At 40.5% G+C, this 26,987-nt stretch overlaps 3 protein-coding genes across 7 annotated transcripts in view; 2 read left to right on the top strand and 1 right to left on the bottom strand.

The window, feature by feature from the left end:
- The first annotated feature begins 1,286 nt into the window (after positions 1 to 1,286).
- LOC311259300 (uncharacterized protein) lies at positions 1,287 to 6,704 on the top strand. Its single transcript, XM_084356356.1, has 14 exons — positions 1,287 to 1,365; positions 1,658 to 1,734; positions 1,829 to 1,901; positions 2,073 to 2,185; positions 2,311 to 2,336; positions 2,730 to 2,867; positions 2,998 to 3,107; positions 3,196 to 3,291; positions 3,377 to 3,460; positions 3,550 to 3,676; positions 3,806 to 3,911; positions 5,128 to 5,310; positions 5,410 to 5,484; positions 6,215 to 6,704. Exons 1-14 carry the CDS (start codon positions 1,338 to 1,340, stop codon positions 6,296 to 6,298), a joined length of 1,320 nt encoding a protein of 439 aa, XP_084212482.1. The 5' UTR covers positions 1,287 to 1,337; the 3' UTR covers positions 6,299 to 6,704.
- A 1,560-nt stretch (positions 6,705 to 8,264) lies between these two features.
- On the top strand, positions 8,265 to 17,647 carry sqlea (squalene epoxidase a). Its single transcript, XM_084357129.1, has 11 exons — positions 8,265 to 8,764; positions 9,803 to 10,061; positions 11,280 to 11,457; positions 12,173 to 12,269; positions 12,376 to 12,489; positions 13,188 to 13,359; positions 13,879 to 13,974; positions 14,909 to 15,051; positions 15,319 to 15,415; positions 15,592 to 15,679; positions 16,097 to 17,647. The coding sequence occupies exons 1-11, from the start codon at positions 8,486 to 8,488 to the stop codon at positions 16,287 to 16,289; spliced, it is 1,716 nt and encodes a 571-aa protein (XP_084213255.1). The 5' UTR covers positions 8,265 to 8,485; the 3' UTR covers positions 16,290 to 17,647.
- Positions 17,648 to 18,844: 1,197 nt separating this feature from the next.
- Positions 18,845 to 26,987, bottom strand: part of oxr1a (oxidation resistance 1a) — a 163,059-nt gene continuing 154,916 nt past the window's right edge. For all 5 annotated transcript variants that reach the window (XM_084357216.1, XM_084357215.1, XM_084357218.1 and 2 more), the window contains 5 exons: positions 25,704 to 25,829; positions 23,826 to 23,978; positions 23,617 to 23,712; positions 21,089 to 21,162; positions 18,845 to 20,978 (listed from right to left, as the gene is read on the bottom strand). In XM_084357216.1, coding sequence (XP_084213342.1) covers positions 20,843 to 20,978; positions 21,089 to 21,162; positions 23,617 to 23,712; positions 23,826 to 23,978; positions 25,704 to 25,829 — 585 coding nt within the window. In that variant the 3' untranslated portion in view covers positions 18,845 to 20,842. The remainder of the gene's footprint in view (positions 20,979 to 21,088; positions 21,163 to 23,616; positions 23,713 to 23,825; positions 23,979 to 25,703; positions 25,830 to 26,987) is intronic.

Genomic DNA, 26,987 nt, shown 5'->3' with positions numbered 1-26,987 from the left:
ATCATTTCATGGCTCAGTGCTTCACGTTTTGTCTTTACAAAAAGGTCATGAGAACAATACACAGTGAACAAAGCTTGTTGTTCTCACGGCAAGGATAAAGAGGGATAAAGATTCACTGCTCACTTGGTAAGAACAAGTACTTAAACAAAGTACCTGAAATGTAGAGAACTGCTTATGAAAGTTAAATATATCTGCTATGGACACGCAGCCTTGAACTAACTCATCTATGTTGCAGTTACACGCAGTTGTTCCTTCTTAATTCAAGTGTATTTTTAAAGCACCTTTTAAGACATAAAAGGCGTTAAGACTAGTTATAAAAGAAACATGCTACAATAAGATGCACATGAATAGGATTTGAAAATAGTCAAGTGAAACGGAAGCTTAAAATAGAGTATTGAACTATACAGGTTCAACTGGAGAATAAAAATTGCAGCTATGAATAAATAATATAAGTTTTAATTTAACAAAACTCAGTGACATACAACATAATCTCAGCCTTGATTTAGACTTTTAGATTTTGAGTTGGACCTGAAGTCATCTGGTTCCTAAATATGAATGATGCAAGTCTGGTGTTTACTTTGTTTAGTGTTTACTGACTGAAAATATAATTTTATTATTATTATGTTGAAATATTCAAAACAATTAAACATTCCTGAAAATTCCATTTGAAAATCTGAAATATGGCCACATATGAATATAGATGGTAAATAATGGACTATATATGTTTACATATATCGTGACCAAATATCTGTTTTCCACATACATTATAAACATATTCAAATAGTTTCACACCTTGTAAGTATTATGAAAGTATAGATAAAACTACGGCCTCACATTACATTTTATATACACAGTATGAATATCGCTGTAGGATATTAAAGGTTATCACCCTCAAGAAGACTGAAGGGTCAGACAGGACCGTTTATTTTTGCAAGATCATTTAAAATATAATTAAATTATTATCTAAAATATGTTTGATGTTTCACAGAGGCAGAGAGAAGAAAAACCTGTAGTAGTTAAATATAAAGTAACACAAGCGACCATTTCTGCCTTATTTTCAAAATACATGCGCCTGAACGTGTACATACATGTGTTTTTTAATATCAATGATAGATTAATAATTTAATTCCTGTAAATTACTACTAAAATGCAAACTAATAATAAACAACTGCAGCAACTTACTCAGCTGAGCTGGCTGATGGAGCCTGAACAGGTTTGTTTAAAGGGATGTAGTGACACCTTGTGGTGTGAACAGGTACTGCAGTCTTTGTTCTGGGGCACGGACGGGGGCAGAGTTGCAGCCCACTTGCAGGAGCCGAACAAGTTGTGATCTAAACATGGCAGCGCAGGAGGAGTTCTTCACGGGTAAAGCGTTTTCTTTACTGCTCAGAGCCACCGTTTACAGGCTCTGTTGTGTATATGCGTGTGTGTTGTGGACATAAAGTGTTGAAGGCCGTGTGGGAGATCTGCAAAAGTGCAATCCGAATGAATCCGATCCTTGACCAAACCGAACTGTTTGTGCAGTGGATGACACTGGTACTACTTCTGGCTTTTGACACATAGGCCTGCAAACTATGAGAAGATTAGACAGTCATGGTACAGTAGAGACGTTTGGACAGTATGTAATCGAATACTTTATAACATCTCTGCTGCACAGGCATTCCCAAGATCCCATATGTACCCAGTGCTGGGCCAGGAGAAGTCATGTGCTTCAAACACTACCATGCAGAGGAGGTAGGCGAGGCGCACACAGTTCATATGATGTGCATTAGTTTACATGCAGAGCAAATTGAATAGCGTTATGTGTGACTTGTGTTCCTGTGTGCAGGTGCTGATGGGGAGGAAGATGGAGGACTGGCTGAGGTTCTCAGTCTGCTACTGGCACACCTTCTGTGGAACTGGTACTATAACAACTAGACCAGTACAGAGGTTCAGGTTTAACCCTGTGAATACACAGCAGGCTCCTGAATATATGCTCTTTTAATCATCTTATTTTTAATAAATATAATGATTTGTTATTGAATTCAGCATCGTGTCTACAGTATATTATTAACTTGCTTTGTGTTTCTTAGGTGCTGATCCTTTTGGCTTTCCAACCCTCCACCGGGCCTGGAATGAAGGAACTCCGATGGAATCAGCCAAGAAGCGACTCCGGGCTGCTTTTGAGTTTTTCACCAAGCTTGGCGTGAGGGAAACCACCTCCATTTTATAGTGACAGTCACTGAGTTGATTAGTGATAAATACCTTTATAAGTGTTATAATTTCTCTTCCCTTTGTGCTTCCTCTGTGACCCTTCCTTTGTTTTCACAGGTGAAATATTACACATTCCATGACAGGTAACCAACCTTTTTTTAAATACATTTTAACTGGTAATGGTTTAAATTAAGTAGTAGATTATCTCACTGGCTCTCACATAATTGTATCACAACTTTCTGCACTGGTGCCCTCTTTATTTTTTTCGTGTATGCCCCTCAAACATCCTGAGTCCACCACTGGATTATCTAGTACCAGCAGGATATGCTCAGTGGAAAACACCACTGAGCATATCCTGCTGGTACTAGATAATCCAGTGGGCAAAAATCCATAAAACCTTGATTTTCTTTCAAATTTGCCATGATAAATACACTTAATGGCATTAAAAGGTATGAAAAATAATTCAAATCTATGGTTTTTGATGTTTCATGTGTGTTCTAGTCCTCTGAACCCTGTCTGTCCTCTGTTTTCTACAGGGACATGGCTCCTGAGGGCTCCACCCTGGAGGAGTCCAACAGGAATCTGGATGAAATAACAGACCTGGCTCTCCAGCTGCAGAGTCAGACCGGAATCAAGGTGCTGTGGGTCACCTGCAATCTCTTTGCCCACCCAAGGTCAGTATTTCAGTCCTCCCTCATTTAGGCTTTAATCTTATTGTGAGGCCTCGATAGGAATACCAACACAGAATTCCATGGTTGGGACTGTGTTCTTAATCATGATATATTCCTGTTACTGCTGTGACAGGTACATGAACGGTGCAGCCACCAACCCTGACTGTCACGTTCTGGCCTATGCTGGTGCTCAGGTGAAGAAGGGGCTGGATATCGCCAAGAAGCTGGGTGCAGAAAACTTTGGTATGACTTGGAGGTGTCGCTGTGTCTAAAATATCCAAACGCTCCTTCAGTGCAGTAACACCTCCTCCTCTTGTCATTGTCTCCTCAGTGTTTTGGGGAGGAAGGGAAGGTTTCCTCTCTGTTCATAACACTGACGTCGCTGCTGAACTGAAGCACATGGCCAACTTCTTCAAAATGGCTGTCAGTAAGTGTGCACATTGATATCATGTGATTGATCTCAGCGTTGGTCAGGAAGTGTCAGTTTCATGTGTCTGTGTATTTGTCACCAGAGTACAAAGAGAAGATCGGGCTGAAGTGTCAGTTTCTTATTGAACCCAAGCCGAAGGAGCCGTGCAAACACCAGTATGACTACGGTGAGGTTACTCAGATGTGAACAAATGAATACGCTGTTTAATGTGCCCGTCTTCATTATGCATGTCACATGTCTCTGTTTATTCAATAGATGCCATGAGTGTTATAGGATTCCTTAAGCATTATGGTCTGGAGAGTCACTTTAAGTTGAACATCGAGCCCAACCACACCACGCTGGCAGGACACTCATATGAACATGATATTGTCATGGCCTCAGCGTGAGACATCTTACCTGTTCCCAGACATTTAACTTCATGTCTAAGTGAACACTGTTGCAACACGCTCAGCCAACTTCAACACTGTGACATTGTTTTGATTCTGTATCGTACCTGCTTGCTGGTGGACAGGCTTGGCATGCTGGGTTCAGTTGACTCAAACACTGGCTCTCCTGACCTGGGCTGGGACACAGACCAGTTCCCCATGGACATCAGGAACACCACCTTGGTCATGAAGGTGAGCTCATTTCTTTAAGTGTCCCCTCCAGACACCTGGCGTGTGTGTCAGTGTGTGTATCAATTAATCTCTCATGCTACTGGACCCATCAGCCTCATATTTCCCAATGTCCCAATCTTAGAATATACGTTATTAATAACTGGTCTGTGTGCAGGCCACATTTTGGCCTTTCTCGTGGCTCAAAGACTCACATTTGTAGAAGAGTTTGGTCCCATCTTGAACCAGAGCATCTGCAGATGTATCCCATACCCAATATGTAATAATAATACAATAAGTCCCCATTTTTGTCTCTTTGCTGTGCTCTTCACTGTAAGCCTGGCAGAAATTTGCGCTCTACTGAGTGCACTAGTTTGTAACAGCCATCTGTTGGCAGCAATGTTTGTGAGGGTGAAATTGTCTGAACACTGTTGTATGGGAAACAATTAGCTCCAGCTAACACTACTAATACACTAAATATTTTACATATAGCAAATGTTGATAAGACTGATCATCTCTTTAAAGCAGTATTAATTGACTTTTTTGGCCACTTGGGGCAGCGGAACAAGCTCTAAACACAACATTATTATCACTGTACAAAGTTGATTCGGCGAGGCCTGTTAGCAAACACTTGCATGTTTACGCATCCAGCAGGCAAAGAGCAATATTAGCATTCATTTTGAGGCATGTGTCTGGTCACATGGCAAATGTAAGTAATTAGTCTCCTTCAAGCTCTGTTCTGGTCTCCACCTACTGCAAAAAAAGTGACTTTTTCAGGGCTAGATTCCTCGCAGTGTTCACCTGCAAGAGCTTCTAACTTTGTCTTGCTTCTGTTGAGTGCCTGACAGGTAGTTTACAGTTGGTTTATGGGAACATTCTTGCTGAAATCAGCAACGTTCTGCAGCAGTAAACAAGGTTAATGAGGAGGTCGCTGGCTGGAAAACCTGAAAATAAAAAAACAGAAATACCTAAACTGCAGAATCTGTGATCATCCTGAGTGTGTTCATCACAAGGAGGGACCCCTCTCATGTTACACAGTCACTTGATCCTTTTTTAATATTAAAATATCCATTAGTGCAGCTTTGATATTCAGCCTTACACAAAATGTTATAAGGGGAATTTTAAAATAAATGCTTTGGCTCACTTTCGCAGTCAGTACTTCATCAGCTGTACAGGACCAGTTCAGATGAGCACAGTGATACAGGAACACAGTTATTCTTCTGTGTTTAATCTCCTGCAGACCATCATTGAACAAGGTGGCCTGCAGCCAGGAGGCCTGAACTTTGACGCTAAGGTGCGCAGAGAGTCCACAGACCTGGACGACCTGTTCATCGCTCACATCGGAGCCATGGACGCCTTCGCAAGAGGACTCCGGAACGCTGTCCGCATTATTGAGGACGGGCTCATCGCCGGCATGGTGAAGGTATGTGTGCAGATAGACTTTAATTTTCAGGTACAGTGTTGTTATACAACATGCTACATTATGTTTGGTCTCTGACTGGTTGTGTGTGATTTTAAATAGGAGCGATACTCAAGCTTCAGTCACGGCATCGGACAGAAAGTGGAGGACGGTTCTGCCACCTTAGAGGAAATGGAGGTAACCGTCTCTGTCGTCTTATAGCTTAACATGTTTATCTGCTGCTCTGTATATCTCTTCCTTTGTAATTTGTTCAGGTTTAATTACAGTATCAGTCAGATGTAATTAAGATGGGTGAGGAAGACTTGTTGCTGCTGCATGGAAGTTTACTAGTTTACAGTCCGCCACGTGTATTGAGCTCCACATTTAAAGGTGCAATGTGTAAGATTTTTGTTGAAAAACAAAACATAAAATGAACAACAGTGTGACATCTTGACATTATGACATCTATGTATTGTGGTGCAGAGATATCTGCTGAAGTTAGCATGCTAACCAGCTAGTCCTGTTCCAATGCTCCTGTGCTAGCGTTATAAACACCAACACTTTCCAGGTGCTCAGAGCATCCAGTCTGGACCGCTAGCTCCAGGACTAACTGAGCTAACTGGCTAATGGCAGCTACAGGTAGCAGCAGTTAGCGGTCAGTTTATTGATGTGAAGTCCCCTATTTGTTTTGACTATGAATTCAACATGTGGCCATTTCTTACATCTTTTCAAAACTATAACCAGCAGTTTTTGTGAAAACTGCCTTTTCGGGCCCATCACAATGGTCTTATTTTCCTGTGTTAGTCTGTCAAATAGGTTATCATTGCGTTCACTGCCAGAACAATAAAGTGAATAGAAATCTCCAGTAAGAGATGATGGTCTATAAAATATAGATATATATAAAATATTCTGTTTTTTGTTTCCTCAGGCCTTCATCAAGCAGAATGGGGAGCCGAACGTAACATCAGGGAAGCAAGAAAAGTATGAATCCATCTTTAATCATTACATATAAAAACATTACGATCTGGTTTGCATATGATAAACTGTTGACCCTAAGTAGAAGCTGTTCTGCGTCAGTACTGGTGTTGAAACATGAGCGAGCACATCAAACACAGAGTTAGAAAGGTAGAGCACGTCAGAAATCCCACTGGGATTAACAGTTACGGTCGTTTCGCTAATAACAAGTACAAAACCTGATGTTGAACAGTGTAGGTAGAGACCTGACATGTTGTTGTATCTGTGACAGACCAAGTGAAAGACTAATTGAATATAGACTTGTGCAAATGTGTGTATCTGTATGTATTTGTGGTGCTGTTGACATATCATCTGCCATTTGATATAACACAGAGAGGCATTATTCATGTTGGCTGAAGACTACAGTTCACTGTGTAATAAAACACATTTTCCTGACAAAGTCATCACGTTTATCTTATTAAATTGCATAGTTTGTGAAATCTTACAATGTTGATATATAAATATATGTATTGCTGTGACAGAAAACAAAATAAAGGAAAACCATATAAAAAAGTTAAACTGCCACATACATAATTATATATCTTTGAAAATAAGCTATCACCATAAACAAATCTACCCATGTCTAATGATATACCCCTTTATATGGTATTTTTGGGGGCTGACACCGATATTAGGGAGTGAATTTTGTTATCAAACACTCTTGACTCAGATATGTAACAGAGGCAGGATACTTTGCAGTTTAACAGTAAACTTTATAGTCAAAATGACATCAGTGCACTGAAACAGTAAGCCTTAGTGGCAATTTAATAATCATTAATCATCCCAAACATCTTTTTCTGCATTGTTATGTCTGAAGATAAGTTTTCATATCGATGCACATCGGACAACATATCCACCGATACCAATATATCTGTGGCAAGCCAATGTCGGCTAACTGATATATCAGCCGGGCTCTAGTTCTGACATAATTCCAGTTATATGTTGTACAGCTGCAATCCTGAGGACCCTGTGTGTATATTTATCCATTTCTGGAGTAAGTTCAAGTGGTGTTATACCTATAATAATAATAATAATAATAATAATAATAATAATAAATTTTATTTTAACTGCTTGTTTTAAATGTGTTCTTATATAACTGATTGCAAGTTGGGTTTTCAGTTCTGGGCTGAAAAAGAAACTAAGTGAATTAGTTGCATTTTTTTCACCACAGCTTCTCCCACAGCCTGATATCGCAGCATTCAGTTTGTATTTTTGCCATGATACATGATCTTGTATACTTCAGGTAAACTCCCTGTATATCCAGAGATGTTATGACAGAGCCAAACTAAAGCTGTATTCTACCAACAGACGCTGGAAAGAGGTCTCACTCTGCACCTTTTCTGGGTACCGTGAATGTCTCTACTGTGTGCTCCAGATGCATGACCCTGTAGAGTGTAGAAATGGATAGATGTGTCCCTTTGACCTTCTGTTACACACACTGAAGATGTATAGGTTTACTCTCACACAATATAGTACGCGAAAGTGTGTGTTTATTAATTTGTGATGCATTTTGTATAAATAGTGAGACTTATAAAGCAGGCACAACTTTGGTTGCCATGGTAACAGCTTGTCATCTCGAGATGGCGCACGAGAGCAGCTAGGCAAACTCAAGGATGGCCCGGGTTTAGAGCACAGAGTGATGTCTCCTGTCATACATGAACACATCTCTGCAGCAGGTCGCCCTCTCATTCAGCCGCTGGTCTGTAAGAGAAACGAAACACGCACCTTTCCCCTGACATCACATCATACTACCGTCCTGCCAGCCGACCGTCCAATCAGCAGCCGCAGGGAGGCCCAGTGTAGGCGCGGCTGTCCAATCGGCGGATAGCGTGAGCTCTGCTCACCTTCGCGTCCCTCCTGATTGGAAGGTCGAGCTGTAGAGGAGGCGGGATGTGAAACCAGCGAATCAGAAGTGGTCCGTGTTTCTCATTATCATAAAATATTCCGCAGCATCGCTCCGACTGTCTGGATAAGTTATCATGAGATAATAAGGTAACACTTTGTTATGGGCTGGCAGACTTGTTTGTGGAGCACATGAGAAACAATATCTAAAGAGGGGGAATTATTATTCATTTGTTTTTTTGCTAATTTTTTTTTTTGTCAGCCCACAACCCCGTTTCTCACCAGTGCTTTCACTATTTAATTGATTTTCTTTTTTTTCTTTGTCTTTTTTTAATTCAAAAAGATGTGGACTTTCCTGGGAATAGCGAGCTTCACATACCTGTATAAAAAGTCCAACACAGTGTTGACTTTGGCTCCTAAAGAGCTAGTGATGGCCGCAGCCTTATTACTTACAGCCGGGCTGCTGCTCTCATACACCAGGTACTTTCATGAGCAGAAGCTCAGAGTCTCTCAGGTGATCCAGTTCCCTCTGAGCCTCTTGTCTTCTTTACCCATCATCAACAACTTTATCCCCCAGTCCTCAACAGAGAGCAGCGAGAAAGCGGAGAACAACAGTAAAAAGGTAAGACAGTTCACATGGAGACATGATGGCTTTATCTGTGTGGACAAGGGAAGACAAAGAGATAGTGCATGAAAATTACTTGTTTTTCCATTTGATTGAGGCAGTTTATTATGTTGTATTTCTATTTTCTTTTGAAAAACCCAGAGTTTCTTATTCTCAACTTTTATTTAAGCATTTCTGAATTAAATACAAGTGATGGTACAAGTAGAATTCCAGTACTGAAAATGTTACCCGAGTAAAAGTAAGTAAATATAATCAGGAAAATGTACTCATAGTATTGCATTTAAAAGTATTTAATAAAGTAAAATGTCCCCTGTGACTAAATAATATCATTACATCATTATTGATGTAATGATATGTCTTTTGTAGTTGGCTGACATAGAGCTCATTTAGATACATTTTATATAATGACTATTTTCATTATAGATTAATGTGCTGATTATTGTAATTGATTAATTCATCGATTGATCATTTGGTTTGTAAAAGCTCTTATGGACTCACTATCACCGGAGTCCAAAGTTGAACTTCAGACTTTGTTCAACAAACAAATTATTAAAAATAGATTAAATGATCAAATAATTAAAAAGAAAAGCAGCAGATCTTCATATGTGTCAAGCTGGAACCTTGAAATGTTTTTACATGAAAAAAAATTAAATGTTATAAAAATAGTTGCCAATTAATTCAGTTTTCTGACTAGTTGATTCATCCACTAATCAGCGAGCTGTAACTGTGTACACTGTGGTAGTACTATAACAAAATACATGTATAAACTCTTTTTATGTTTGTGTGTAAAGGTCTTACTTGTAAAGTAACTAGTAACTAAAGGTGTCAGATAAATCTACTGAGGTTCAGTACAGTATTTCCCTCTGAATTAGTACTGAAGTAAAGTATTTGAGTAAATGTACTTGTACATTGCAGCTGTAAGGACAGCAGCTTACATCAGAGGACGTACCTGGTTAATGTATATTTTCCAGTGTTTGCCTTACAGTGCAGCTCACTTTGGACTCTGTGTGTAAGGAGACTCTCTGTTGTTTCCAGAGCCGGAGAACAAGGAAAAGAGTGGACATAACGTCCTCTGACTCACAGAGCGCCTCAGCCAGCGGCCCCTCAGTGGCACCAGAGCCAGATGTGGTGATAGTTGGGGCCGGGGTCCTGGGCTCAGCTATGGCGGCCGTCCTAGCCCGGGACGGGAAGAGGGTGACGGTGGTGGAGAGGGACCTGAAGGAGCCTGACAGGATCGTGGGGGAGCTGCTGCAGCCTGGAGGATACAGAGCACTCAGAGAGCTGGGACTGGAAGGTCAGTGACAGAGGCTGTTAGTCACCGGCTGATATATACTCTGAGTGGACACATTATCAGGGGCCTCTGCCTCATAGTGAGACCTTTTGCATAATTGTTTTTAGTTCCCCTGAAAACTGACGAGCTTCCTAAGAAAAACACACTCACGCTACACAAAACCACAAGAGGTTTCTGTATTTTTTGTTTTGCTTGTGCTCCTCACTCTGGTTCGAAGTGGGCAGGTTCAGGTGACGTTGCTTATTTCTGTGCACCAATCAGAATCAGCAACATTTAAATCAGAATCTGGTGACAGCTGTTTGGCTGTTTGCTTATGTTGCAGTTGCTGTCAATCAAGATCTGACCCATACAGAATTAACAGAGCAGATCAGATGAGCTTTGAGTGTTAAATTGTGGGTTTTTTTCACTTTAACTCTGGTTTCAGCTCATTCAGTCCTAAATATGGAATGTTTTGACAGATTTAAAACCAAGTTTTAAATAAAACCAAGTTTAAAATGAATCCTTATGTAAATTCCACCTTCTTCGTGTCAGTATAGTTTTGATAAGGAAATTCAATCTAGGATGAGTGTTCCTGATATTTTATACAATCAATGACATTTTCATTAGTACTTCTTCAAAACTCACATCCAAAATAAATGTTTTCTGGAACTTCAGTCAAGAAAACCCAGCTGATTTTGTTGATAAATCGTCCGTATAATAAATCGATCTATTTGACGCTATTCAGTCTGCCTCAAATGATTTTAGTTTAGCCAGTGAAAGCAATCAGTCCTTACGAAGAATTCACTAAATATCTCCTAAATGTAGTCTGAGGCAGTCAGAAATGACGTTACAGTGACTATATCATATTGTACTATGATTTAAAAAATTATAAAATATAATAAACTATCATTATTATCGAACTACATTAAAAATAATGCCAGAAGATAGAAGTTTAAATGAACCCTTCTCACCGCACTAACCCATTGGTGTGCCAGTCATGACAATCACATTAACATTAAATTCTAGTGGATCACAACGTTGCGAGTTAACAGTACTGCAGCATATTGCACTCTTCCATCATTTTAAACCAATTCTTCCAGTTCCAACAGCAGCTTTTTCCCCAAGTTTCATTTTGCCGTTACGCATTCAATCCCACATACAGCCCATGTAAGCAGCAGCAGACTGAGTGAATAATGAATGTGTGCAGTGAAACAACAACCTGTTGCATGTGTCTGCCCTCAGGTGCAGTGGAGGGTCTGGACGCCCATCTGGTCAACGGTTATGTGATCCATGACATGGAGAGCAGCACAGAGGTGGAGATCCCCTACCCCCAGGCGGAGGAGAACATCCAGTGCGGACGCGCTTTCCATCACGGTCGATTCATCATGGGCCTGAGGAGAGCCGCGCTGGCCGAGCCAAAGTGAGCAGAGTCATGAAAATAGAGTCCATGTGCCAGCTGACCATCTGGCCACTTGGACTGTGTTTGAGTTAAAATGTGCAGGAGTGTCATTTAAAATCTGGTGGCTGCCTCATATCTCGTATTCACATGTTCGTGCTTGGCATATTCGGTCCTGCGAAACCAAACCACATGAAAAATCTTAGCTCAAGATCCTTTTAGTGGACTTTTTCAACTGCATCTTTAAAAAACGAGCAGTAGACTGTGAGTTAAGACTGAGTCAAATGATGTTTCTGAGGTCAAGAATGAGCTTTCATGTTCTACGTGACGGTGAAACTGGTATTAGGTTTGCCAATGTGCACTTTTGGTCTCAAAGCAGTGCACGCGTTGAGGTGGTTTCCCTTCGTATGTGTCCAAACAATACGACTCAAAGTCCTAATGAGATGTAAAGTCTGAAGTCTATAAGCCTCAGATTTTACTTCTCAGGTCTCTTAACAGTGTATATTTCAGATGTATTTTCATGTAAAGGACTATTTATACAGTTATCAGTGGTTAGTTAAATGTAATACTGTCTTTTAACACAAGGAAATGATGGTTTACTGAGAAACTGTTAATAACCCAAGCTTTAAAAATCTAAATTTATCATTTTGGCCTGTTAAATAGTTAGTTCTTTTCATGTTACCTATTCTTTACTGGCATGTGACGGTGTTGTGGCTAACTGTGTAATTGCGCCCCCCAGTGTCACAATCATAGAAGGCTCGGTGACCAGTTTACAGGAGGAGGGAGGCTGTGTAACCGGAGTCCAGTACAAAGATAAAGAAACCGGAGACGTCAAGGTGAGAAGAGGAAACTCTGCAACTTTATACTCCACTTTCCAGCCGCCTCACCTCACGGAAAGAAAAATGTATTTAGTCCTGAGAGTGTGTGCTGTGTGTCCTGCAGGAAGTCCATGCACCGCTGACCGTTGTGGCCGATGGCTGTTTCTCCAAATTCAGAAAGAGTCTGGTCTCTGGGAAAGCTCGCACCTCCTCTCACTTTGTTGGATGCCTCATGAAGGTGAATGCCGCACAGTGTCAGTGCTGTTATTACACTGCACTGAGTACACTGAAGTTACATCAGATCGTTCTAAGGCTGGAGCATTGAGTCGTTCAGAAACATCGTCTGATTTTAGCTTTTCAAATGTGAAACGTTCCACATTTTAAACTCACTGTCCATTTTATTAGGTACACCTTTACAACCTAATGCAATTCAACACAACAGCCTCGCCATGAATTCTACTTTTATGAGATATGAGGAAGTTTTTCAGTTTATGTTTATTAATAAGGTGGTTAAATAAATAGTAAACTTCCCTGGGAATTTAATAATTATAATTTGCTCCAAGCATATTTTTCTGCATTATGCTCTGTAGAAAAAACGTTTTCATGTTGGTGCATATCAAACAACATATACGCTGTTAGATTCTACAGATGTACCTAATAAAGTGGCCACTGAGTGCATATTCATTATTAGTTAATTTAAAAACTAATCAGCAGGTAAGTCGATAATGGAAATAACCTTTAATTGCAGCCTAGATTCAAATCTGTGATCATTTTGTACATATGAATTTTATGTTAACTTGAAGGGCCCACTCCATTTCCAATGTAATGCGTATCTGTTAATGACTCTGTAAACTCAGCTGGACTCATGACAACATTGGCTCAGGATTTAAGTTATTATTATCTTCATAACTGAGTCATCACTGTGCTTCTCTCCAGGACTGTCCTCAGTTTAAAGCCAACCACGCCGAGCTGGTGCTTGCCAACCCGAGCCCGGTTCTAATCTACCAGATCTCCTCCTCACACACCAGAGTACTCGTGGACATCAGGGGGGAGATGCCTCGCAACCTCTCAGAGTACATGGCTGAGAAGATCTGCCCACAGCTGCCAGGTAAAAGGCAGATGAGAACTTCATTTTGAAAATGTCTCTGAGGTTTTATTCCTCTAATTATCACCAATGTGAAAAGACCTTCGGCCTGAGGAAGAATCCCTGCAGCGTGATAAATGATCAAAGTTTGTAATCAGGTTCTTATGAAAGCCATCCAGAATGTTTCATGAAGCAGCGATGCCAGACTTCTTGGTGGGCAGGAATATATCAGGACTGCTTCCTGTGCTGTTGTGTGTATGGCCGAGGAAGCTACAGTTGAAGGATTTGACATTCATGGTGCGCTGTGCTATTCAGCTGAAATATCAAAGCCCCAGTATCAAAGCTCCAGCTCGGGTAACCTTGACAGAGGTCCAGCTGAAACGGCGGAGTCAGTCACACTGATACATTGATAAATGTACATTCAGACACCAAAAGAAAGGGCTTTTTCTTGTGCATGTGCCCAGTGTGCACCTTTGGGTTTGTATCCACAGAGGTAGCTGAGTGATGGACCGCCTGCGCTCTCTCTTTCTCTCTTTCCTTCAGAGCATTTAAAGGAGTCTTTCATGGTGGCGCTGCAGAACGATCGACTCAGGTCCATGCCTGCCAGCTTCCTCCCTCCCTCCCCTGTCAACAAGCCAGGTACTGAAGTGTTATTGACTGCCGTGTTGTTAGAGATAGCCAGAGGGAATCTATTGATCTGATTTCAGCTTGTGTACAGTGCATGTCCTGGAAACTATGTAGTGCATCACTTTGGTCATTACTGTAAGATGAATCAAATTAAAGAGCTTTCCTAAAGTCAGTCTGCATTTGAAGTTAAATTCAAAAATTGATACAAATGCATGCTCTTCCCAAGAGTTTTTTGTTTTCCTGATAGGACAATACTTACACTATACAGAGTAGTCATTTTGGGAGATGTGCCCATTTGCTTTGTTGCTGAGAGTGAGATGAGAAGATCAATATAATTCTCATGTCTGTATGGTAAATATGAAGCCCCAGCCACAGCCTATTAACTTAGCTTAGCATAAAAAATGGAAAAAACTTTCCTGGCTCTGTCCAAATGTATTTTTTGAATCCTACAAAACTACTCTCTTAAGTCTTTGTTTTTACACTTTGCTGTTTGTTGGATTTGGAAGCAAGGCTAAGCGGTGCCAACATATCCAGGTTTAAATAATACATTCCTGTTAGCCTCATATGTAGCACACAGACATGAGTGGTTTCAATCTTCTCATTTAACTCTTGGAATAATGTCCCTAAAATGTCAAACTGTTCCTTTAAGTGAGACAGTTTGTCTCCATATGTGTATGTGGGTGTTGGATTGGAGCTGTAACTCCAGTCAGCTCTGTTGGTGTAACGAGCGGTGACAAACTTAAACGCTCCCGTAAGGTTTCAACTGTCGAAACATCAGAAATAAAATCACAGAGAAACAGTACAAGTCGTCTTCCACGCGCCATCCTGTTCGCTGTGTTTGACACTAATTGGAGGATTACAAAATGCTGAGGAAAAAAAAATAATAATGACAACAACTGGTCATGTATTTTGGATGTGAGACAAACAGCAGTCTGCCGTTTTGCAGGCGTGCTTCTCCTGGGCGACGCTTACAACATGAGGCATCCTCTGACGGGAGGAGGGATGAGTGTTGCTCTCAACGACGTTCGCATCTGGAGGCATCTGCTCAAGAACATCCCCGATCTGTACGACGACGAGGCCATGCTGCAGGTGAACGCAAGAACTAGACCTGCCCATTCTCATGCCAACAATTCATGAACCTTTTTCTTGTCTTCACTGTTATTAAAAATGTATGAAATCAGAAAAAAAACAAGGCCTGTGTAAGCGCCAGCGGCAAGGTTCATTGATTATAGAAGCTATATTTGGAGCCTCCACTGCATCACATCTGCCTCGTCCTATTATTCCCTCTGCTGTGGGTGAGAGACTGCAGACCAGTGTGCAATATTACACTCTGCTTTTTTTTCTTCTTCTCAATAGGCAAAGAAAAAATTCCACTGGGAACGCAAGTCATCACATTCTTTCGTAGTGAATGTGTTGGCCCAGGCCCTGTATGAGCTGTTTGCAGCCACTGACAGTGAGTCCTCTGCCTGCCTCTGCATCTAATAACACATGGAAAACAATGACAGGGGATCAGACATGATTGTTATTTTTGCATTGAATAAGCACTAAAAGTCCAAATCTGTAATCATTTCAAACAAGACTTGATCGTCTTTTTGATTCACGTCTATGTGCCTGTTCTGTGTTAACCAGATTCTCTTCATGAGCTGAGAAGAGCCTGCTTCCAGTACTTCAAGCTTGGTGGAGAGTGTATTGCTGGGCCCATTGGACTCCTCTCAGTGTAAGCATTGAATAATGTCTTCCACAATAAAATAGGATAGACAGGATGTCTCTGATGTGGCATAATGAAAACATTTGACATTTTTTGGGAATACACTTATTTGCTTTCTTGCTCAGACAGCGAGGAAGGAAGTTGGCGAACTAGCTTGCTAGCCCCTCTTTTGTTTACTATCGTTTGTATTGCTCACTCAGAGACAGATTTCATATTTTCATCAGAAATGATGGTCGTTTAACAATGAGGACAACAACTCCCAGGATTCTATGCTACTTCACAACGTTATCAAACTAGGTTTTTTGTTATTGTTTCTCGACTGAGAGGCTTCTAGAGGCAGAAATTACATACTGTGCTTTTAAATACAACATTAAAAACACAAGACATAACATTTTGTTGAATAAATGCAATCTTGATTTTTACCAGGTTGTCACCCAAACCCATGACCCTCATTGGACACTTCTTTGCCGTGGCGCTGTACGCAATTTACTTCAACTTCAAGTCCGAGTCGTGGAGCACCAAACCTCGAGCTTTATTCAAGAGCGGAGCCATCCTCTACCGAGCCTGCACAGTCATGCTGCCACTCATCTACTCTGAACTCAAGTACCTGGTGTACTGACGGACCTATGGCTTATTTGGAAGCAAAACAAAACTTTGGTTTTTGTCAGTAGTTTCTCTGTGTGCCTTCCTGCTGAAAGTGGCACTGTTGGCCATCTTAAATCATGATCGTGATTTTATTATTGTGGGTTTTTTACAGTATCCCCCTGCCTTACTGAAGATCGTCTCAATGTCCTACTTAATGCCTTGTTTAATTTGGACATATTATGCAACAATGCCTTTGGTGTAAACCTGTTTGTGCTCACCCACACTCTGGCCTATATGCTAGAGGATTGCAATGCACAGTGTTTAAACTCACACCCTGAATTACACTGAATATTCAATATTGTGGAATTATTCCTGCCAAACAGAACTGCTATGTGGAACATGGCATCTGAATTTTATAAGGATTTTGCAATAGAGCCACTTGTGTTCTGTATATTTTGCTGTTGAGCTACTGTGGCCTGTATTTAATGTGGAAATTCATTTTAATCTAAAGCACTGATGATGGGATGTCGTAAAAAAGGAAGCTGTTTTGTATTCATACAATAATCCAGTTTACTTCACCATGACTCTGTTTAGGAAGAGGCTTCAGTATTTCATGTGTTCACATCACACACATTCTTTCCTGCAATGATCACTTCCTGCCTTCCTGATATTGTTGCTCATATTGTGATAAGGGACTTTTTGTAGCGCATTTTGGTTCTTTTAGCCAGCCTAAAACATGCTGACAGTGCAGCTGACAAAACTACAATCTCAGAACCCGAGAATGATCCCGGCACTATTTTAGTCCGGCTGGGTGTCAGTAAGGAGCTGACACGGCATGTCGCCTGGGGGAAGTTTGGGTTTGACTTGGACCTGTGAGAGAAGGAACGATCAGATCAGGTACAGTCAGTGGATAATGCTCAGGTGATGTTTGTCCTGAGCTGACACATAAAAAAAAAAAAGTGTGCCTGCCGTGGGCCTGATGGGCCATTAAATAAATCATACATGACAGACAAGAATTGTTGTTTTCAGTTTTCCTGTTTTATTACATCAGACTTGTTTGGAGAATTTGTATAATTAAAGTTATTTGTATTGATTAAATATCTGGGAATAATCAGAGCATAGAGTGAGCACCTAATGGACCCCTGGGGCATACCAGTCAATTTTACCCCTTCTGGACCATCACTACCAAATGCAACCATTAGATGGCGCTCACTCACAGCTGAAGGAGCTCAGAGGCCCTGTTTGTCATCCTGCCCATCACAGTTAAGCTCTCAGTGGTATGGATTATGGTACTGTGCTGTTGTTCAGCATCGAAAGTCAGGAGAAATGTACTGGAGCATGATAAACTGTTGAGATTGCAAGAGTTTTGTTTTAGAATTGCTCCAGCTTTTTATATCTGGGTTGGTTTTAATAAAGCACAGTGGGAACAATGAAGAGGTTTTATTCTTTTCAACTATAATAAATGAAGCAGTTGGCCAGTGACCAGGGAAGGGTTCCCATGTTTAATAACTCAAGGATGTAAAAAAACACTTGGTGGGTAAGAAAATCTGAAAACCAAAATGTAATGATTGTAACAGAGGCCTCATTTGTTATTCTTACCGTGTAAAATCACATTTTAAAATAATTTTTGCTGTAGCTATAGCAACGCTAACGTTCATCAATACTTTTCAAAATATGAAGCACTGACACTAAGAGATCCAGTGGTGAACAAAGTTGATCAATTTGCGGTTTTATTTTGAAAAATCTTGATTTCATTCAAGGTGACTGTGCAAGGTAAACTAAGAACTGTAGGTACAGGACAATCAGATCCATCAGAAACCTATAAAGATTTTCAATGACTAATGGGCCAATGTGACAATCAGGCTGCATTTTTTCTGCTATTTGATCAGTCTATTTAAAGATGTTGAATCCCATTTTCAAGAGAAAACTTGACAAATACAGGCCTTTGGCTATTTGTCCGACTCTTGCATCCAAACTTCAAACCATGGTCAGTAACAAAGTGGCTGAGCTCCATTGTAATGGTTGAGATAATAATTTTTAACTGGAGTCTATTTTCTCACTTTCAAAAAGCGATTATGAACCAATTAGATCAATTTGCTTTTACAGGACGCAGTATGATGGTAAACAGACCAATAAAACAATAATTACATTTGCCAATAAATTAAATGTTGTTGTTGCTTTTAAATGAATGACCTAAACATGTACATCTCATCATCATTTCTTATTCAAAGACAGCTGCTCAGGTATCTAATTTAAAGGTGTGTAAGCAGTGTATGACTTAATTAACTCATATATAACCTACAGCGCAGCAGGAGTTTGATTGGCCAGACCCCTGCCAATACTGAACAGCTCAATTATTAATCTGAAAATTCATTGTTATTTCAAGTTGATAAACCTTTAATTAGACAATTTATAATGGCTTTTAGAAATATATAAATTCATCTTGATTCAACACTGCTTAAGTGGCACACTTTAGATTCAGTATACCAGCAACTACTGTCTATCGCTGGTTTGTCATGAAGTGAGGGGATTTAAAATATATAGGTAACAAAACTTATGAAAAAGAAACAGCACAAATTCAGTCATATCCCAGGTTACAACAATTAATTCAGCTTTATTGTTATTTATACATCACTGATACATTGTATTCTGGTGAAATAATTGGAAGAATTATCCATATTATTCTTTGTGACGCTCCACAAGGACACAAATACTGGTGTGGAAGACCAGAAAGGGGGGAAGAAAGCTCCTGGGGGGAGGGTAATGTTCTGTACACACTTCCCTTCGCCCGCCATCATCTGCCTGTCAGAGGTCAGTCTGCCTGCATACCTACCTGTACCTACTGAGACTCACCTGACAGCCACATGAGGAGAGAAACCAGCCCTGCTGCCACGTTTAACCACATATAACCACGTTCAACCCCCCCTTCCTACCTTAGAGTAATCCTCCTTTTTAGACATACAGAGCATTAGGGCACACCCTTATTGATATTGGTAGCAGCAAGCTTTCTACTAACAGTTAACATCTTAATGATCTAAACAAAGAAGTACTGTACAGCTACTGCTAAGAGAATATAAGAACCTGGCCATGACGCTTTTACACCAGATTAAAGTGCTAGAAGCAACCCACCAATCCACACTTTATTATATATATATATATATATTTATATAGCATTATGTATATATATGTTTCTCATATATATATATAAATATATATATATATATACATATACATATATTTATATATATATATTTATATATATATGTGAACAAATCTACTATTTTAACATTAATTTACAGGGTAATATACATTATATTGTAACAGCTGAAATATCAGCACAAAGAGATCACTGTCACACTTAACAGCAAAATATATATGATTATATAAATCCATATATAATCATATATACCAATATATAATTGTCATATATGCATGTAAAACAGTTAACCACGTCTCAGGCTTTTCAAATGATACCCAGAAAAGCAATTGTGTATCAAGACGTAAAAGCTTTACAAGTTTCTCTCTTGAAAGAGCGACAGGCGGCGGCAAAAAATGCCACAACCTGCGGGTATTTGAGGTCACAGGACAGTTATTTGCATATTCCACAAATCTATTGCAACACGTTACTGTCTACAAACAGTACAGCCAGCATCCTGCGAGAGGAGCTGGTGTTAGCTGGACTCACACGTACACCCACTGAACAGAACATTACGACGATGGGTGATCTGATTATAGCTATGTGCTTTCAGATGGTGTGCTATGACAGTGAACAACAGGAGGACTACAATACACAATACTCTATAGTTTAGCCTCAGAAGACAACCCAAAACTGTACTGTACTGTAAAAAGACTAACCCCCTCCCTCCCCCCAGCAAATATCCTCTCTTCTCTGAGTTAATTGTCATCGTATCCTGCTGCTGATGAGTTTTGTATATATTGGTGTTTTATCGCAAATCACAACTTATTCTGACACTCCACCATCACCAAGAGTAATGGAATGTGTTCAGCTTTTGTCTCGTTTATTTCCCTCAAACTGGGTCTCTCTCCGTCAAGGCTGACAGCACAGTGAGTAACATCCTACTGAATGAACAAGGTTCTAGGGGGTCTGAGAGGGTGCCGGGACTCCTCGAGGTTCTGTGAAGTTCAGATACACGATCTGGACCAGTGGGGCAGTTCTCTCTTCTCGCAGCAGTCCCAAACCTCAGCCGCCATCATCTTCACCACCTCTCAAATGAGAGGAGCTCCGATGGTCCATTCCTCTTCAAGCCTGGATGCTTCCCTCTCCTCATCCCCCTTATACAACCTCATCTCTCCATCATTTTCACTGCTTTACACACTCCCCCTACTCTGCAAAGACGCTGCACAAGGCTGTAACAAGATACACACAAAGGTAATTTTTCACAAAGAAAAAAAGCTCCGTAATAACTGCAGTAGTAACGCACAACAAGCATCCGATAGCTGGCTTCCGGCCTGGGGAGCCCTGGTGATGTGCAGTTAGGTTTGGGACGTTGCCATTGTTCTAAAGGAGGAGGACTCCTCTGTTTGCCCTTTGCAGGCCTTGTTTTTTCCCTGTGGTGCACTGTTTTGTTATTCAAAAGCCCAGATCTCTATGTCCTGCACATAGAAATCCTCCTTTTTCGAGAGCATGGGGTTCCCAAATGTTTTACATGAGTGACTCCTCCCATGGTAGAGGTCTCCGTCCAGCCACAGGCCAAACTCACCACTAAAGGAAAGGAGAACAAAAGTCAATATTTCCCTTAAGTGCCTATGTCAATCAACATACATTATCTTCTTCTTCAATAACATTATTTTATGTGGTAGGTATGTGCTCACCTTCCTCCACCAAAAGCTAAGGAGTCCATATCTCCTTTGATGAAGAACATGTTGTCACCTGTCCATTTGTACACCTGTTGCAGACACAAAACAGCATATATTAGAAGATGTTGTATGACATAGTCAATGTTGACATAAACTTATATTCTCTGGTGGTAGTCTTTATCCTGATGAGAACAGGACAGGCATGTTTCCCTCTGTGGGAGGACCCAGAATGAAGGTCTGATAATTCAGTTACAGCTATCAGACAAAACACAAGGAAATATCTGATGCACCAACATATTAGGGGTGGAGAACTGACTCTTATCTGAATCATGATTCTCTCTTTAGAAAATTACGTCTCGGTGCAGAAAAGTCAACATATTGGAAATTTAAAACTCTATTCTCAACACTATGATTGCCTGAAACGTAATGGATGTAAACACTTTCCGCTGTGTTTACTTTATAAGCTTGGCTACGAGTTTTGTGAGGGTGGCTGAGTGTGAGCAAAGATAATGGAACTAAATTCATCCTTCATATTTATTATGGATCACTACAAATATGCTTTGTTTTAAAGAGGTCATATCATGCTTTTTGGGTTTTGCCTTTCCTTTATCGTGTTATGTAGCATTTTTGTGCAAGTGAAAGGTCTGCAAAGTCCACGTCAAAGGGAGTTACTCTCTCCCACAGAAAACACTGCTCCTGCACTGCCTGAAACACCTGGTTTGGAGTCGAGCCGTTACTTCTGTAACTTCTGTGTGCCACTATGTAATAGGCGTTATATAAATATATATATGTTTATATTATAAAATATATACGGCTGTACCACAACATGCTTACCAGCTGTAGCTGTGTTTTGGATCAATTATAATGTCCTTTGATCACACTACCTTACTTGGCATGACCTGGCCTACTCTGCCTCTGATTGGCTGCATCCCACCCGTTAAGTAATGTACATGTGCAACTCTCACCAAAGACTGAACAAAGGTGAGATGTCCCACTCCGAACTAAAACGAAGCGTTCAAGACAGTGTGAAAAGGGATGCTGAAGCAATGCACCATGTGAGAAAAATCATGTGTTTTTTGAAAATGCAAGTATGTAAACCTGTTCTACTAGGACCCCCAAATAAAAGTATGAACCTAAAAATTAGCAAAATATGACCTCTTTAAAAGTAGAAAGTAGTCACGCAGTGAGAAAAAAATAAATTATGTACAGAAATCAAAAACTTCCTCTGATTTAGGATCGAATCGTGAGGTGCCTAGAGCTTCCAACCTTACACTATAGTCTAAGCCATATAAATCAGTTCTTTGACACTATATGAAGACACTATATGTAAAACTGTTTTGTGAGAGTAGCATTTTTCCATTTTTTTTCTCTTGTGGTATAAGTTCTTGTTATAGAAAAAAAACAAACCCTGATGCAGTCAATGTGTTGCTTTCAGCCCATTCATCTCAGTGACCCTGGGTTTTATAAATGCTGTGTAAATACTCTCAAGTAGAGAGCATAATCAAGACTGTGAGCTACAAACATTAAATGCCACTGAGCTGTGAGGCGTTAAAGAACTTTTCCAAGGAAAAAAAACCCACTTTGAATTTCATGTATACGGATCTACAGACAGATATCTATTACAGCATGTGTGTTGAGAAGGTCACATGCATTGAGAACGGCATGTGACGAGCAAGAAAATTCACAGAATACATTATATGGTGTATCGCACTGCACTCGAGTCGCATTATATTTGCCATGTTAAGTGCATCATACAGCTGTGTTTAAGTCTGCCCCACTCAATCTTTTTTAAACTTGTTCTTAGTTCCACACAACAGCATTGTGTTGGAAATGTGTGTATATATGTGCGTTCCAATGCTGCCGCTACTCTTTGATGTAAGAAGTGTTTTGGCCCTGGTTGAACAACCACAGTATCTTCTAACAGCATTAAAAGCTTTTTTTTGCCACTTGGCATAGTGAATGTATTCGCAAACAGTTGCTTATTTAAACATCCAGCAGATACAAAGCAACATTAGCATTCATTTGAAGTCATGTTTGTGTCCACCTGATGAATGTAAATCAAATATTAGCTCTCCTTTTAGCTTGGTTTTAGCTCCACTATGTTCACCAGCTAGTTTCTTACTAAATGTTCTGGTCACTCGGTGCAAAGGAGGTAGTGCACAGTCTGCTCATCAAAGCCTCTCATTGAAACCAGCTGGAAACAAGGTTGTTGACAGTGATGAGACTAAACTAAAACAGTCAAGTTAGTAGAAAAAGCAAAACAATGAGCAACGAACATGCTAACAGTTTTGTTGAGCTGAGGGGAACTGTAGAGTTGGGTGGCTTCTACAGTCACCACCCTTAGCCATGCCCCCAGCCTGGCAAGTGGTCGCACAATGGACAGTATGAGTAAAATATTATGTTTTTGAACAACAGCATTTTCTAGTACACACCCAAAATAAAAATGCGAACCTGAAAAACAGGCATAATATGGGAGCTTTGAAAATACATTTGAATTTCAAAAAATTTAAACCCAACGCTTTAAAGTGAGGAAGGTGTTGTACCTCAAACTCTGGATTGAAGGTGAAGAGGAAGGTCTCTCCTGTGCCATAAAAGCCATCGCTGACTTTAAAGGGCTCAGATGCCAACGCACCAAACACCTGGTAACAAAGAAATAAAGCAGAAGAACAACTGACTACTGTGTACTTGGGATGCAACTAAATCATCGATAGGAGAAAACTGCCATGTTGAATTAAGGCCTATGCAAGCTTACCTGGCCATCACTGTCCTTAATGACCATGAGCACTGGGGTGTCCTGGCCCTGCATGGCTCTGTACAGTGTCTTAATGCTCATGCCATGCTTTGACGTGCCAAAAGCCAGCGTCCATGGGTACCCAATGGTCCGTGGTGGGAGATTCCGGGCAAGCTGTGTGTGTGTGGGGGGGATGATAAAGAAAGAAGAAGGATGGAAGAGGGAAAAAGAGAGACGAAATGAAACACAGAAAGGCCACAGCAACCAATGCTCAATTACATCTGCGGTGACCTTTTAACACTGTCTGGCGTTTAAAGAATAGTAACAGGGCTCCAACACAGAGCCGTCTCAAGAGAAAGAGAGGTCCAGCACTCCCTGAGAGAGCCTGCTGCCCTGCTGCTGACAGACTGAAGGATTAACGGCGGCTGTGGTGCATTGGGAGATAAAGCCAACAAAGGCGCTGGAAGAGCAGAGCAGTGTATGCCTCGTGTTAATAGACAGATAAAACAGACGCTGACTGAAACATGGAATTAAAGTGACAACTTTTTACAGTATTCTGCACCATTTCCTCTGAGTGGAACAAAGGCCATTAAACGTTCTGTTCGCTTTCCAATAATTGGTCAGTCCTTTTTCTTGTTGGTTCAGCAGCACATCCTCCACTGGTGGAGCTGAAGCTGTCCTGTAATCAGCAAGCTGGAAACGTAGCCACGAGAAGATGAGCCCTGACTTGGCTCACCTCTGCTCTGCTGTGAGCCGCGCCTGAGCTCCGAGCTCTGTCCTCAGGGTGATTAAAGGAAGCCGCATATTGGCAATCTATCGGTCGATGTGCCAACTGGGACTCATTTGAAGCCATGCATGTGTGCATGTTTGTGTATTGACCTACATTGCCTGTGAGGCAAACACCACACCTCAAACAACATACAAGGTTAGTGTCTCAGAAATGTCTGGTTGGTGTTTTTGTCACAGGTAATCTTCACCTTCCTTCCTAACAACTGTAAGGCAGATGTGCAACTGTTATAACAGCAGTGAATACATTTATTCCCCAAGTACACTGTTGACAAATAATCCTTAAAGGGAGCTCTGGAAGGGATGACATAGTTTGTTTCAGATGTGACGAATTTGAAAGTGAAATGATCAGCAACTCCTCAGTTTTTGCATGTTAGCATCTGAGCCAACCACATGACACACAGACTACATCTGAGATAGGACATATCTATTTGGTGAGTAAAGCAAGTAGACAGCTTTTTTGTATTATTCGTATTCACATATCCCATGAATAGACAAAAACTAGTTAAGCATTAGTCCATTTCCTAATACTTTCCAACTTTACCATCTCATCTGTGACAAGCCTGCAAGCCCACAGGTTCACACTGAAAATGTAACTCTTTAAAAACAAGTAAGAAATAATAATACAATGTGGTTCATTGTTTTAAAAAGGCTAGGTAATTTACTTTAGCGACTAGGCACTGTGGTTTATAATTAATGGTTACTCAAACTGGAGTAAATTGTGTACATGCTAAGGACTATTTTCAGGAGGGGATCAAGGCACTAGAGAGTATTTCCAATGACAAGACAATCTGTGGGACTGAGTCAAAATACAACTACAGTGCCTTTGTTTTGTGGAATAAATGAACATGTCACCCAGTGTGACAACATGTTTCATTGATGTCTTCTTAAAGATTTCGGACACAATGGAGCTTAGTTATATCAATCTTTGATACTTGAAAGTAGAATCAATTCATTGTCATTTTGTTGGTCAACAAGTCGCATGAAGAAAAATGACAAGAAAAGTATAGAATATCATCAGCCTCATACAAACAAGTCTGACTAACGTGTATATACAAACAGCTTGCTTGTATGTAGTGTTACATTTTAACAGGTTTATAAAACAGTCTTTACCTTCTCTATCTGGTCGGCCTCCAGGAGATCACTGGCTTCTCTGAGGTTGGGTTTGAATGTTTCTGGCTCCAGCTCTGTCTTGATGGATGCGCCATGCTTGGAGTTCACCTCTTCCTTGGTGGTGATCTACAAGTACAAATAAATGTCAGACAGGCATATACACAAGGACAAGGAGTAGTTTGACTTCCATAAAGCATTGATATGGGGTGGGTTCAACTATAGCTACTGTCATTACTGTCATTTACAATTCTGATTTGCATCATACAAGGCTGCAGATACAACAAGTTAAACTTGTGAGGCTTGCCGTACTAAGGCAGTCAGCATTCACAAGCTGTAAACTGCTAAAGCTAGGACTATGTATAGGCTTGCATTATTTTGACACTGAGAGAGATGGGCAAAATGTATGATCTGAGGTGATAAACTACAAAGCAGAAAAGGGTTTTATTAAACAGCACTATGATAAAGGCTGGGAAGACCATATAATTTAACTAGCATTTAACCATAGCCTAACCCGAGCAACAAAAGCTCAAATTTTTCCAAGTTCCTGCAAAATTATAAACGCAGCGTTTGCTAGCAACACACTGATGATCCAACAATTTGATGATGACAGCTGAATATCTTCCTGCCACTCTCCAATGCCAGATGAGCAGGACTGGTTTGGCAGAACTAGGAGACAGCGGGCAGAGACACTGTCTGGGAGAGGAGAATGCAAAGTGAATGGGAAATCAACCCAATGAATAATTTGCACTCCACTGTTTGACATTTTCTATGGCCAATGGACTGTTTGGGTTATTTATCTTTCTCGATAACAGAGGCTGATTGTGGAGCGCTTCACCACTGGTGGCTGGGATGCTCTCATGTTTCAGTTCTCTTTCAGATAGGGCCTACCTGCATTGTCCTCAGAAAACATCATTCAACCTGACAGAGGAGTCTTACTTCCACCCTCTCACAAACACACCATCTCTTTAATAATCTGTCTCTTGCTCAGTCCTCACATAGGCCACATGAATTCAGCTCATTTGAGCATCAAAGACAAGTTGTTGTTTTTTTTTTTTAAAGAAAAGGGTGAATTTCCTTAAAGAGCACTCATATATGTGTGGCCTACACAAAATCTACATATATGTCTACAGCCACCACAAACAGCGAACTATTACTACCTTATAATCAGACTGATCTAGTTTGCTGGAGCACTAAAAACATCATGACACAAAGTCTAAGGGGAAAAGCCTGACACATGGAGATAAGGCTGCTGCCAAGTGAAAACCTCATCACTCCAAACAAGCC

This window comes from Pagrus pagrus (assembly GCF_965226575.1).
Source record: "Pagrus pagrus genome assembly, chromosome: 7".
Taxonomy (NCBI): domain Eukaryota; kingdom Metazoa; phylum Chordata; class Actinopteri; order Spariformes; family Sparidae; genus Pagrus; species Pagrus pagrus.
The sequence above is the reverse complement of the archived record's forward strand: the minus strand, read 5'-3'. Positions and strand labels throughout refer to the sequence as shown.